Source organism: Gymnodraco acuticeps, unplaced genomic scaffold (genome assembly GCF_902827175.1).
Source record: "Gymnodraco acuticeps unplaced genomic scaffold, fGymAcu1.1, whole genome shotgun sequence".
Taxonomy (NCBI): domain Eukaryota; kingdom Metazoa; phylum Chordata; class Actinopteri; order Perciformes; family Bathydraconidae; genus Gymnodraco; species Gymnodraco acuticeps.
In genome coordinates this window covers 62,604-74,628 of record NW_022989913.1, presented here as the reverse complement: position 1 = coordinate 74,628, position 12,025 = coordinate 62,604, and the positions used below count along the sequence as shown (strand labels likewise).

General features: G+C 39.7%; 1 protein-coding gene across 3 annotated transcripts in view; it reads right to left on the bottom strand.

Moving 5' to 3' along the window:
- Positions 1–11,752, bottom strand: part of lpin2 (lipin 2) — a 28,854-nt gene extending 17,102 nt beyond the window's left edge. Inside the window, exons 1-2 of one of the 3 annotated variants that reach the window (XM_034208923.1) lie at positions 11,592–11,752; positions 3,209–3,409 (exon numbers count right to left, since the gene is read on the bottom strand). In XM_034208923.1, coding sequence (XP_034064814.1) covers positions 3,209–3,400 — 192 coding nt within the window. In that variant the 5' untranslated portion in view covers positions 3,401–3,409; positions 11,592–11,752. Of the gene's footprint in view, positions 1–3,208; positions 3,410–3,549; positions 3,663–11,591 lie in introns of those variants that run through there. The other 2 variants (XM_034208905.1, XM_034208915.1) reach the window with 2 other exon arrangements.
- Between the last annotated feature and the right edge of the window lie 273 nt (positions 11,753–12,025).

The window sequence follows — 12,025 nt, the reverse complement described above, 5'->3', positions numbered from 1 at the left end:
AAGCCTTTTTTCGAAATTCCTTGGACCCAACAGGACCATAAAGAGGATCGGATCAGAGCTTCTTGGGGAATAATTCGAGGATAAGGGAACGGAAATAGTTTAAGACAGCTAATGCATATCAAAATTAACTGCTTTAAAAAAGAAAAACATAACAAGGACACTGTAAAGGGTGTTGATTATGCCTTTTTAATTAAGTAAAACAATTAATTAGGTCATGTTTTACTGTACTTCCAGCATTCAATGTCAGGTCACATAGAAAGCCCGTAGCTGCTTACAGCCCCATCTTTCTCCTGGGGCTTTCTAAGACCCAATAACTATATGTATGTATGGGTGCTCTGAGCCTGCCAGCAGGGCAAACCCCCAGCTGACCTGAGGCCATTCAGAAACTTGACACCACAAAAGCAAAAACCAGATCACGATTAATGTGACTCACTAATGATCAGCCCAGTCTGACAACCTGAAACCAAATCATTCATATTCATTCTCAACATCTACCAATCATTTTGCTCTAGTGATCCATGTTGTATCTTTGCTGATGTGCTTTACTGCTGGTGTGGTTTCTCAGCAGCCTCAAGATTTAATTTCACATCCTCGGGGTTGCTAAGGGCAATTTATGTACGGTGAGAATTTTAATACCCAATTAATAATAAGGCAGAATAAATGAGAGTCCTCTTCAGCCTTTCACAGCCGGGGACAGGTTACCTTCACTTGGCTGAGTTGGGGATTTGCCAACACCCCACTGGGTAACTGGAATTACTGGAGGCAATGGCTGCTGGCAGATGTTGGAAATTAACCCATGGTACCACCAAGTTGTTTTTCTCTGACAGCCAATGTAGATTTTGAAGTTTCTACTTTCTTTTTACTTCTTTTCCCAAATGTTTTTGGAATCAAAAATCTCTTTAAAAACATTTCTGGTTGCCAACCTAAGTGACTAATGTACACGTCGCACAGCCAACATTTAATTAGTTTTAGCTGGCAACCAAAGCCTAATTCCCACTCTGTAAATGTTTAAATATCTGCGTGTCAGGGACAAATATCATAACACTATTTGGTCCAGTAACTTCTCCAAAACATATATATTTAGCAGCAGCCCTCGAGGATCTGATGAGTTATCTCCGGAACGTGTGCACAACTGTTACACAACAGCTCTTGTTGTCGAAGCCTTCTTCCTCACGTTTCCTCCCCCTCCCACACACTCAAGTTGTAGAGCTGTTGCCATAGAAACTCATTCATTCATTCCTCCCTATGAGCCCATCAGCATTCTGGGTAGTTGGTGAGAGAGATTCAACCCCCGCAGATCATCACCCACTCACATCCATGTAAACAGGCTTTCTTTTAATGAAGTCAGGGCGCACCGTTACCGTTCTAAGAATAGAAGTCATGGAAAAGTTCAACGTTTATGGGATGGAAGAAGAAATATTACATTTTGAATGCAGTGGAATTCTAGCCATCACTTATTACTGACTGACTCCCAAGATTTGTTTGTTATATAAGATGATTGAACTGATTGACCTTCATTTTATTTATCACAAATAAGATTGTGGTCGTTTAAAAATATAACCAAAAATATTAGTAGTATTTATTGTCTGCCCGATCATCCTAAGGTTGATATTGTGTGCTGTCATTTTCTATTGTGTTGTTTGCATTTATATATTAAACTTAATATATTTACTTCTATATTCACCTTTATTTATTTGTTTATTCCACACATGGTGGTTATTTTAAAACAAAACATGTACACTTATACTGGGTGTTTAAAGCGCATGGTGGAAAGGAGCGGGAGAAGAACATCGTATTTTACCTGTCCCTTCTTACAAAAAAATAACAACAAATAAATAAAATGAAATCACCATTAAAAAGTCAAATAAAAGCAATATTCTTTCAGTCACAGTTGCTTATAAATACTGAAACATAAAACATGTATTAAATGTACTACCAAAGTCGGCTCACCCATCAAATAGGCCAACACAAAGGAGTCGTTTTCTCAAGTGAGAATTAAGCACTAAAAATAGGACCATTGTTCCTGAACCGTGATTAATTGGATCTTATCTTCAGGCAAGAACATAAAGTAACAACTACTTTTAAGGAGGGAGAATAGAAGAGAACATCCAACGCTATCTATGGTCTGCAAACGGAGCCAAACATTTCCCTGAATGGTTTATTGAGGAGCCATTGAAGCATTTCATTTAGGTAGAAACCCTATGACATGGTAATGGGTAACCTGACTGCTAAACTTACATAAGTGATGCATGCAGATGGTTTTTCTACAACTTTTGAATTGGAAATGTGAAAGAAATCCAAAGAAAACTAAACAAATCTGAAGTCTACAGTAGCTTGCTAAAAAAGACCTCCGTAAACATGGGTAAGTATTTTTCAACCAACATAAACAAACTTGTATTTTTGGTGTAAGGTCACCAGTTTCAACATACCAATAACAATGATAAGAGACACATAACCCTGTTAAACACAACTAGACACCAAAACGAAATCATTTTCTAATAACTTTTGCAAAGAAATTGTTTTAGTTTGTGATCCCTTTGCTCAATATATGTATTATGCTCATCACAGTCCAGTTGCAGGGAAGTCTTAAGATACTGTGACTCAGGGAGAAGTCAACACAAGCCTACACTGTCCTGAATTGATCCAATCAGGCAAATAGGAGAGACCACATTGGTGGTGGACCAGTATGGTATTTCATAACATCTAGCCAGTCGCAAAATGTGTCAAGCAACACATTTTTCAAGTAATTAATTTAAGCAAGAACAGCCACAACGCTCTAGTCCTAACTCCTTAGTTTTCCTTCTTTGCTTTTTAATATGTGTAAACAGATATTTTTAGGGTGTACAGGCTTTAAATTAGGAGTCAGTATCCTTAAATGTAAAACCTAAAACAAACCAAATATGATCTGGCTTAGTTTGCACACAAACTTACTAGCCACTGAAACTGAATGTTCTCTTGAAGCCTGTTAATGCTGACAATGAAGCTCCAATTTGTTAATTCAAGTAACCATTGTTAGATAAGTGCCTGCTTCTTTAAAGGAAAACAAAACACCTAGTAGTTGGCACACTATCACTGCCTGAATTGTAAGTTTATAAGGGTGGAAGTGTCTTGAAATGGAGCTCGATAATTTCAATGACTACATGATTTCAACCTATCAGTGAGAGAAGACAAAACAAACAGATCAAATAAAATAATTGTTATAACTCACCACTTTCTCTTTGGAGCGCAGTACCCCCAGCTTGCCAAAGCGCACGTGGAATGGCGAGCACTGGTAAGTGCCATCTCTCTGGCGGACAACCACAACATCGATGCAGCCCGATAATGTGGCCTGATTTATGCCCTTGTACAGTTCTTTGACGGTTACCAGCACCTGTCCTGCCAGCTGGCCCACGTAGTTCATGGTGTCCGCCTGGAGGAGGAAAACAACTCAATATTAGCTGAGTTAAGAGAAACACAGGATGAGAGGAAGTATTGCTCAGCAAGCGTCCCGGGGAGCACAAGTTGTAAAATCATTTTCCACTTGACTTAGCTCCCTCACAATCTACTCACTGTTGTCTCTTCTTTTAAGTATCTTTTTTGGAAAGTCTCATTTGTCTTTAGCTTTGATTTCCCAGCTCCCTCGGCCCTGTGGTGTCTGTTATCTCCTGACCTGGATACAGACTGTGCCACTGGAACCCTGTTACTGGCCGCTGTCCCACATTAACCACATTAGGGGGGGGGGGGGGGGGGGGGGGGCTGACTGCCGGGCTAAAACAATGAGGAGAAAACCTAACACAGAGATCCCACTGCCCTGATGCAATGAAAGCAGCTGACTTCCTGTTTATATTCCTACCTCTGTGCTATGTTTATTAAATACAACACTAAAAGCCGTAGCTCTGTGGCTAATTATAAATGGACTAGGATTAACCCGGAACATTTTCTCAAAGCACTTTTTGTTTCTTGGTAGAAGGAGTTTCTAAGACTGTAAATTCCTTCACAAGCAATCTGTTTATGCTACTTAACCAGAGAGAACAGTACAAACAGGCCACAGTTAATCAGACAAACTTTCCTTCCTCCCTCTGGCCTCATTACTGAACTTAGACTATTTGCCTTCATTACTTCGCTGTGACATTAGCAAAACATGATTTGGGTTTTTTCAGGTCAGGGTCTAGTCGAGTTGGGCTTGTAAACATGTTCCCCTGCTGACTTCATGACTTTATGCAACCTGAAACGCTCCTATCTCACACTGACCTTTTGTTCGCAGTCAAGCCATGAGTACATTGGGTGATGGGGGGGGGGGGTAGAGTAGGGTAGAGAATAGGCACATTTGCGCTAGGGTGGCATCATAGAATATGGGAAACTGGCATGATGTGTTTTACTAGAGTGTTAATGATTAGATAGCAATAACATATTAATAAGTGAAAGTACACTCAGATATCAACCACTCTAACCACACACAATGTGCAATATTTATGATATCTCATAGCTATCACTGACAGTTCAAAGAATGCTATAAAGGTTTATATGGTTTGATATGAGGCCTGTCAACAACAATGACCTCTCTCAAAGAACATCAACCCTCATTTGTAGACAAAGAAAAGTTGAGGCCCTTTATTGACATTCACTACAATGACACTCCTCTGGAAGATAACATGAAACTACAATCTGAAGAGAAGTAACCAGACACAATGGAAAACGTTTCTAAAAACACAAAAAATCCATTATCCCTACAACTGCATGTGCGGACAAAATGAGTTCTAAACTAACAGAAATGTTACGAAAGCCAGACTATTTCATAATAATAATAATAGATTTATTTTGTTAGCGCTTTTACAGGTGCTCAAAGTCGCTTTACAGATATAGTGAAAAGAAAAGAACAACAAATAAATATATATAGTTAAAGTCAAATAATACAATAGTGTCGAATGCTGCGGTGAGGTCGAGGAGGATGAGGATGTTCAGGTTGCCGTAGTCAGAGGAGAGGAGGAGGTGGTTTGTGATTTTCAGAAGAGTTGTTTTGATCGGAAACCGGATTGAAATGGCTCAAAGAGGTCATTGGAGCTGAGGTGGGATTTTAGTTGTGAGGCAACGACACGTTCAAGTATTTTTGACAGAAAGGGGAGATTTGAGATGGGCCGGAAGTTGGACATGATGTCAGGTGTGAGTCCAGGTCTTTTGAGAATGGGTGTGACAGCAGCCAGTATGAGAGAGGGGGGGAACTGAACCAGATCAGAGGGAGGAGTTAATGATGGTGGGCCGGCGATGAGTTGGGAGATGGCAGGGAGGCTCTCTTTAACACATTTGGAGGACATTGGGTCAAGTGTGCAGGTGGAGTTCATTCCAGTCATGAAGTCAGACAGTTGCATGGGGGTCACAGGGGAGAAGTGGGACAGGGGCTGTGAGGTGAAGGGGGGGAGCCAGGAGGGGAGGTGGGGGGTGCTGATGAGGGTGTCAGATTGCTGTAAATGTTGCTGATTTTGGTTTGGAAAGACGAGAGGAAGGAGTTGCGCTGTTCGGTGGTGAAGGACGAGGTGGCGCTGTCACAGGGTTTGAGAAGTGTGCTGATGGTGGAGAACAGACGCTTGGGGTTGCTGGAGCCAGACTGAATGAGTTGTGAATTATTATAATAATAATAATAATTATAATATTTATGTATCTAGCCACGTGGTTTCTTTGAATGCCCTGGGGGTGTTTTAAATTCACTGTGCCTCTGTCAGGGGTAAAGTGTCCAATTGTATGTTGTTTTTCAATTCTATTGTTTCTCTATCTGGATTTCATCTGTCTCTTGAAACCAAAAACGGTCTTGTTGCTATCAAGCTAATAACACACGTTTGGGGAGTTATGCTTTAAACTTTCACTTTTATTTGACACCACAGAAAGTTGCATTGCAGGTGCAAAGCCTCCTGGACTGACAGTGTTAACACCAAGTGCAGAGAAACATGGCATCTAAACCTTTGTAAAGTCATCGTTACATAATAAGGAAAATTCTACATTCAAATACTGTGACTGATGACCCTTACACGGGAGCTATCTGGAAAGGCGCCAGTATCAGTTATCTAAAACACATTCACGTGTGACAAACATGCCATTGTCTTTTCCTTCATTTAAATTCTACTCAAAAGTTACATTTCAAGCAAGTAGCTACACCCAAAAACAAATCATTATAGGACAGGTTTGAATTTGGTGAGAATAAATTGCTAGCATAATAGACAGACTTTGCAGGTTGTGACAAAACCAGATTTTTTGGATTGAGACCATATCAAATACAACCTCTTCAACCTATTCTTTCACAGTTGTTGAACACAGTCTTGAATGAAGCAATTAATAAAACGCATTCATCTGATTCACTGTGGTCAGGTATCACACCCTTGCAATACAGAATGAATAACGGATCAGCAGGCCCCGCGGCATCACACCAAAGCTGTAGCCGACTAAATGACCGGCGGTCAGTTGACTCACCACAAGGGACCAAGAAGACCTCAGAGACAAGGACTCATCCTGTTCACTGTAGTTGTCTGTGTTGTTGTCTGTGTTCCCCCCCAGGAGCTCCCTGTCCCCCCAGGATCTCTGTCTCTTCATTACAGTGAGCAGAGCACCAGCTCTTACTCTCCCCACCTCAGGATGGTCCACTGGGATCAATGCTTTCTCCCCTCAGATTATGATCACAATGCCTCCTTGCCATCTTGAATCCAATCTCATATGTGGCCCACATAATCACGTTGAAGTAACCGAAGGGTAAATATAAGTTCACCGCTATCTGGCGTGATTACGCAACACCGCCATAAACTTTGACATTGTTCTTCTTGGCTATATTTTGCAGGTTGTGCTCTTCCAGTCAGTTGACAGGACACTAAGGGATCAGCCAATAGGATGGCCCCTTTAAGGTGGTGGCGTATCGCTGATAAGGGACAGCTAATTCCTGTGAACGGCTAAGCAATGTTTCCCCCTGATAAGAGTACATGCTCAGGATAAAAAAACAAGCAGCACTGCGCAGCGTGATGTTCATGTACTGTCAGTCAGTCACATGTACGGTACGATCTTTACTGCATGTGCTTGTTATTGAGCATGACTAATCAAATGACAGAGTCTGCAGAAGTCAACCAATAGGATATCTGTACATCGGACTTTAACATGCTTTCCGTTGTTGCTCATTGCCCTTGAACTTTTTGACATCTGGATCATGTTTATCGCAAAAGTGAAACGTTGAGAATTCTAGAAATACTAAAGAGATAATCTCTCCGAGGGTTCGACTGTATCAAATATCAATAAAGCTATTATTAGCCAAAGTGCTCAATATAGATGGAATTGGTACACTGCGGAGACTGTAGTCCAAGCATTGATGAATTCAAACATGTTGTTGTCATCTGGAGGTTTCCTTTAGTCCGACTTCCAGCATCCGCCGGCCTCATTTAGCTTCCAAGTGAATGCCTGAGATAAACATAATGCAGGCATGAGGCTCTTCCAAAAAGGCCTCACTCTGCCATCTGCTAAGCCCTTTGTAAACACTATCAAACAAAACACATGGGCCTACTGGGTGTGGGACTGAGGCCGCATCCTCCCTCTGTGTTAGGATCTGTTCTCTTTGAATATTTGACATGTCATGCATAAATAGAATAAGATATTCCTTTAAGGGGGAAAGTCATAAATAACTCAGCAGTAACTGAAAACACTAAGGGGGAAACAATGTAGAAAGCCCTTTCCTTTAGTAAATACATGATGTACTTGTACCATTCAGAACCAGGCATGACTATTATGGTCCTAGTCACTATCATTATGCTCTTCATGTGAAAATGATACAGAGCTAATTTGTGTTGAGGGAGGGACACAAGAACCAGACCTGACTGTGACTGAGCGCCAGGCCAGCCAGACGACACAGGGTTCATGTTACACTCTCTCAAGTAGGGTTTCAGCAAACTGCACTGAAATGAGCCTGCTGCTTATGTGTGCAAAAGAAACCATAAGAAACCACAACCTCAGACAGACCGTGTTGGTTTCCAATTTTGCACATTCTGCAGAAACGCCCTGTGAGAAAGAAGAAGCCAAGCACAACGTAAAGTGCTTCTTCTTTTCTTCTAAATCAATCAATTAAGTATAGCAAAGGGAAGTCTGGACAAATGTGTTGCATGTTTGTAAAACTGTAAATCTTCTTCAATAACATTTAATTAACAGTGTTAAAAAATACGCAAAGTCAAAACCAAGTCGGTTAGCTTTGGCTAAGGTTATTGGGTACACACAGTTTATAGATGTTTAATACCACTCCTGCAATAAACCTTAATGATATATGATATGAAGATATATGATCAATCTTTGTTGAAACTACAAACTGTTATGTTATGAAGACTTTTCTTTTTGTCGCTGCTTTTAATTGAACTATTCATATCTTAGACTGCACTGTAACTTTTATCCATGTACTTTTTCTTTTAATGTTTATTTTATTAGCTTTTCTTTTTAATGACTGATTTTAAATGCCATTTTCTTAATCTCTTTCATTTTTTGTAAAGCACTTTGAATTGCCTTGTGTTGGAAAGTGCTATATAAATAAACTTGCCTTGCCTTGCCTTGCCTTGCCTTGCCTTGCCTTGCGTGACAATGAATGTAATAAAACACCGTTTGAAAGCCATCTAAAAAGAACTGCAGTCATTAAAAAAAAGCAACATTTTAATATTAAAATAACATTAGTATTAGCTAGTAAACACAATATACTGAGTGCAAATCAGTTCCCTTTAGTCAATCAATGTTTATTTATATAGCCCAATATCACAAATGTTATATTTGTCTCAGTGGACTTCACAGCTTAAAGGTGGGGTAGGTAAGTTTGAGAAACCGGCTCGAGATACACTTTTTGTTATATTCCATGGAATGCTCTTAACATCCCGATAGCAATGAATATCTCAAGTGTTTTGACAAAAAATCCATAAAAAAAACCGTCATCTGTGGAAGCTGTAGTACTGTAAAAAGCACCACCAATTGGATTGCCGCCCTGTCTGTCAGCCTTCCATCTCGTGCACGCACAAATGTATCTCGTGCTCTCATTGGGCGTGCATTGCGCGTCCATGTGTGTTGGAGGAGGTGCTCTGTAAGGAAGTCTGAAGGAAGGGGCGGATTCTTTTCGGCTGTGTACTTTCAAATGTTAGTGCACTCGAGCCGGTTTCTGAAACTTACCTACCCCAGCTTTAAATAATAAATAATAATAAGGAGCTCATAGTGCCCATCATGAGGTGTCATGATTAGCTGAGTCATAGTATTTGAGTTTACCTAAGGGCAGTGAGACTGATTGTACTGTGTTGACAGTATCAGCGAGGGACTATATCCCATTAAACATTTACATAAAGTGCCTGAAAATAAATGAACATTAAACAAGTGAGGTTTGAGCTAAATACCCCCTACATGCAGGTCTGGTTGGTGAGGTGGCAGCACCATTACATTACATTACATTACATTACATTGCATTTAGCTGACGCTTTTATCCAAAGCGACTTACAATAAGTACATTCGACCAGGAAGACACAACCTTGAAGAAAACAGAATCATATAAGTATATCAGGTTTCATAGAGCCAAACATTTCAAGTGCTACTCAACTGGCTTTAGGTAAGCCAGTCCTTTATTGGTATACAAGTGCTTTGTTAATAGTTCTAACGCTCGAAGTGGAGTCGAAAGAGATGAGTTTTCAGTTTGCGCCGGAAGATGTGCAGGCTATCTGCACCAGACGTGGAAGAAGTGCTCCGACTCTTTACGTAAATGTAGGAATGCCAAAGTCTATAAATACTTAATTCAAAATGGTGTTATGTTGTTGTAAAAGTATACTATTTATAGCCAAATGTACTTCAAGTATAACAAGTAAAAGTACTTATTATGCAGAATGGCTCCTTTTACAGTGTCATATTAAACATGTGTACTGTGTATATTAAGTTATTGTGTTTTAGTTTCAGGATACATTTTAAGAGCTTTAAGGTCGAGCAAATGTAGGTCTGTTCATGTAAAAGGTAGCTAGTAGATAAAGCTTTCAAGTAAATGTAGTTGGTAAAAAACTACAATATTTGTCTGTGAAATGTAACTTTAAAGTAATAGAAGTACAAAGTAGCAGCAAAAGGCCAACTCTAATGATGTATGTTTAAGCTGAACTGATGTACTGTACTGTATGCGAGTAGATATACTTAGTTACATCCCACCACAACAACTGAACTTCCCTCAAAACATGATGAACCCAAGCTTTACAATATACGTGTACTTTGATTGTGTGCATGTATATCCTCTATATCCTGTGTTTGTGCATGTATATCCTCCCCTGTGTGTGTAATGTGTGTAAACACAACAGAGTAGGGAAAGACATATCTTCTTCTTCTACTACTTTAACAGCTGCACAATTAAAATTATAGACACATTAATGCATCACTATTTATAAACCGTTGATGTAATGTATATTATTCTGAAAATGCCTCTTAAAGTACTTTTAGATTTGATACTTCAATTATATTTTCATGCTTACACTTTTGTACTTTTACATTACTTACTTGTAACATTTTGATTGTAGGAATTTTACTTGTAACATAGTATTTGTACACTGTGGTATTAATACTTTTACTATAAGATCCAAGCAGAGGTGGAAGAAGATAGTTTTACTTTTGGTTAAGTACACAATCACATTACCGAAAGTAAAAGTAATTGTTATGCTACAGTATGGGCCATTTTCTGAATGATATATATTATATGTTGTGATTATAATTATTGATGTATTAAAGTGTTATCAAAGCTGGTAAAGGTGCAGCTAGTTGTAATGTATTTGTATACTACAGGGTAGTTTGTGGATTTACTCCAGGTGTGACTTAAGTCTTATTTAAGTGTTGTTTCTATTTCACATCATTAATTCAAATCTGCAAAGTTACTAAAGGTAGTGGAGGAAAAGTACCATATTTACCTCTGAATTGTAGTGGGGTAGAAGTATAAAGTAGCAGACAAATGAAATACTCAAGTAGTAAAGTCCCTCAAAACTGTACTTAAGTATAGTAAGCCTACTTGCGCAAATGTACTTAGTTACTTTACTCCACTGGACCTCAGTACTTCTTCCATCACTGCTAAACATGCTAATTTCGGATATTAAAGCTGTCATATTGCTTGATTGAAATGTCAGCATTACACAGCCGCATTAACGTTACAGGAACAGGAACATGTGGAAACAAACAGAAACAAACACGGAATCATGTATTATGTTCACTGTGTACTGCATTGCTTGCCAAGTGTGAAGATAAAAAGCATAAACAGCTGTGAAGGGAACAGAAGAGAGGGAAATAAATGAATGGAGACAGGGCTCAGCTAGCTGCACCCGCTGCTAGCTTTACTGTTATCGTTGGGTTACCGTTAAAGCAAACGGAAAACAAACGGTAACAGTCACGGCTATTGCTAAGTCGCTGGTTTCAATGAGAAGTGTTCATGTTAATGCGTAACGTTATGACCTAATATCCAATCCTTTAGCTATGTGTTTCAGTGTTAAATTAATCCATCGTAGCTAAAATATGTTAGCCCGTTAGCTAGCGTTAGCGCACGGTGCATTCAGAAATATGCGTATTGAGAGGCTATCAAACGGTTATAAATCATCATATCATTAACTGTTTACCTTTCAGTTGCTCCAGCGGGATGCTGCCGATGAAGGATGTTGTTGTGCCTTCAGTGAGTCCCCATGTCTGTGTGAAACTCCTTCAGAAGCCTCCTGACGTGTCTGTGTCGGACCACCGTGGCTGACTGACTGTCTGGAGTTGGTGGGACAGGGAGCCGCACAGTGGCGTTGCTCTCTCTCTCTGCTGACACTGCTCAGGGTTAAGTAGTATTACGTTGAGCAACATGCATTTCTTTATTTTGAAAGACTTTGCCCTGAACACTGTTTAGAGGACATTTATTGACAGATATTTCAAAAAGGATTATAAATGTGGGTGAGAGATAAACTCAGTCTCTTGGCTAGAACCCATGTGTGCCCAAAGGCTATATTTAGTATGGAAAAATGCCACAACATTGGTTCTGATTGGTCATGACATTTGGCATAGACAAACTTTG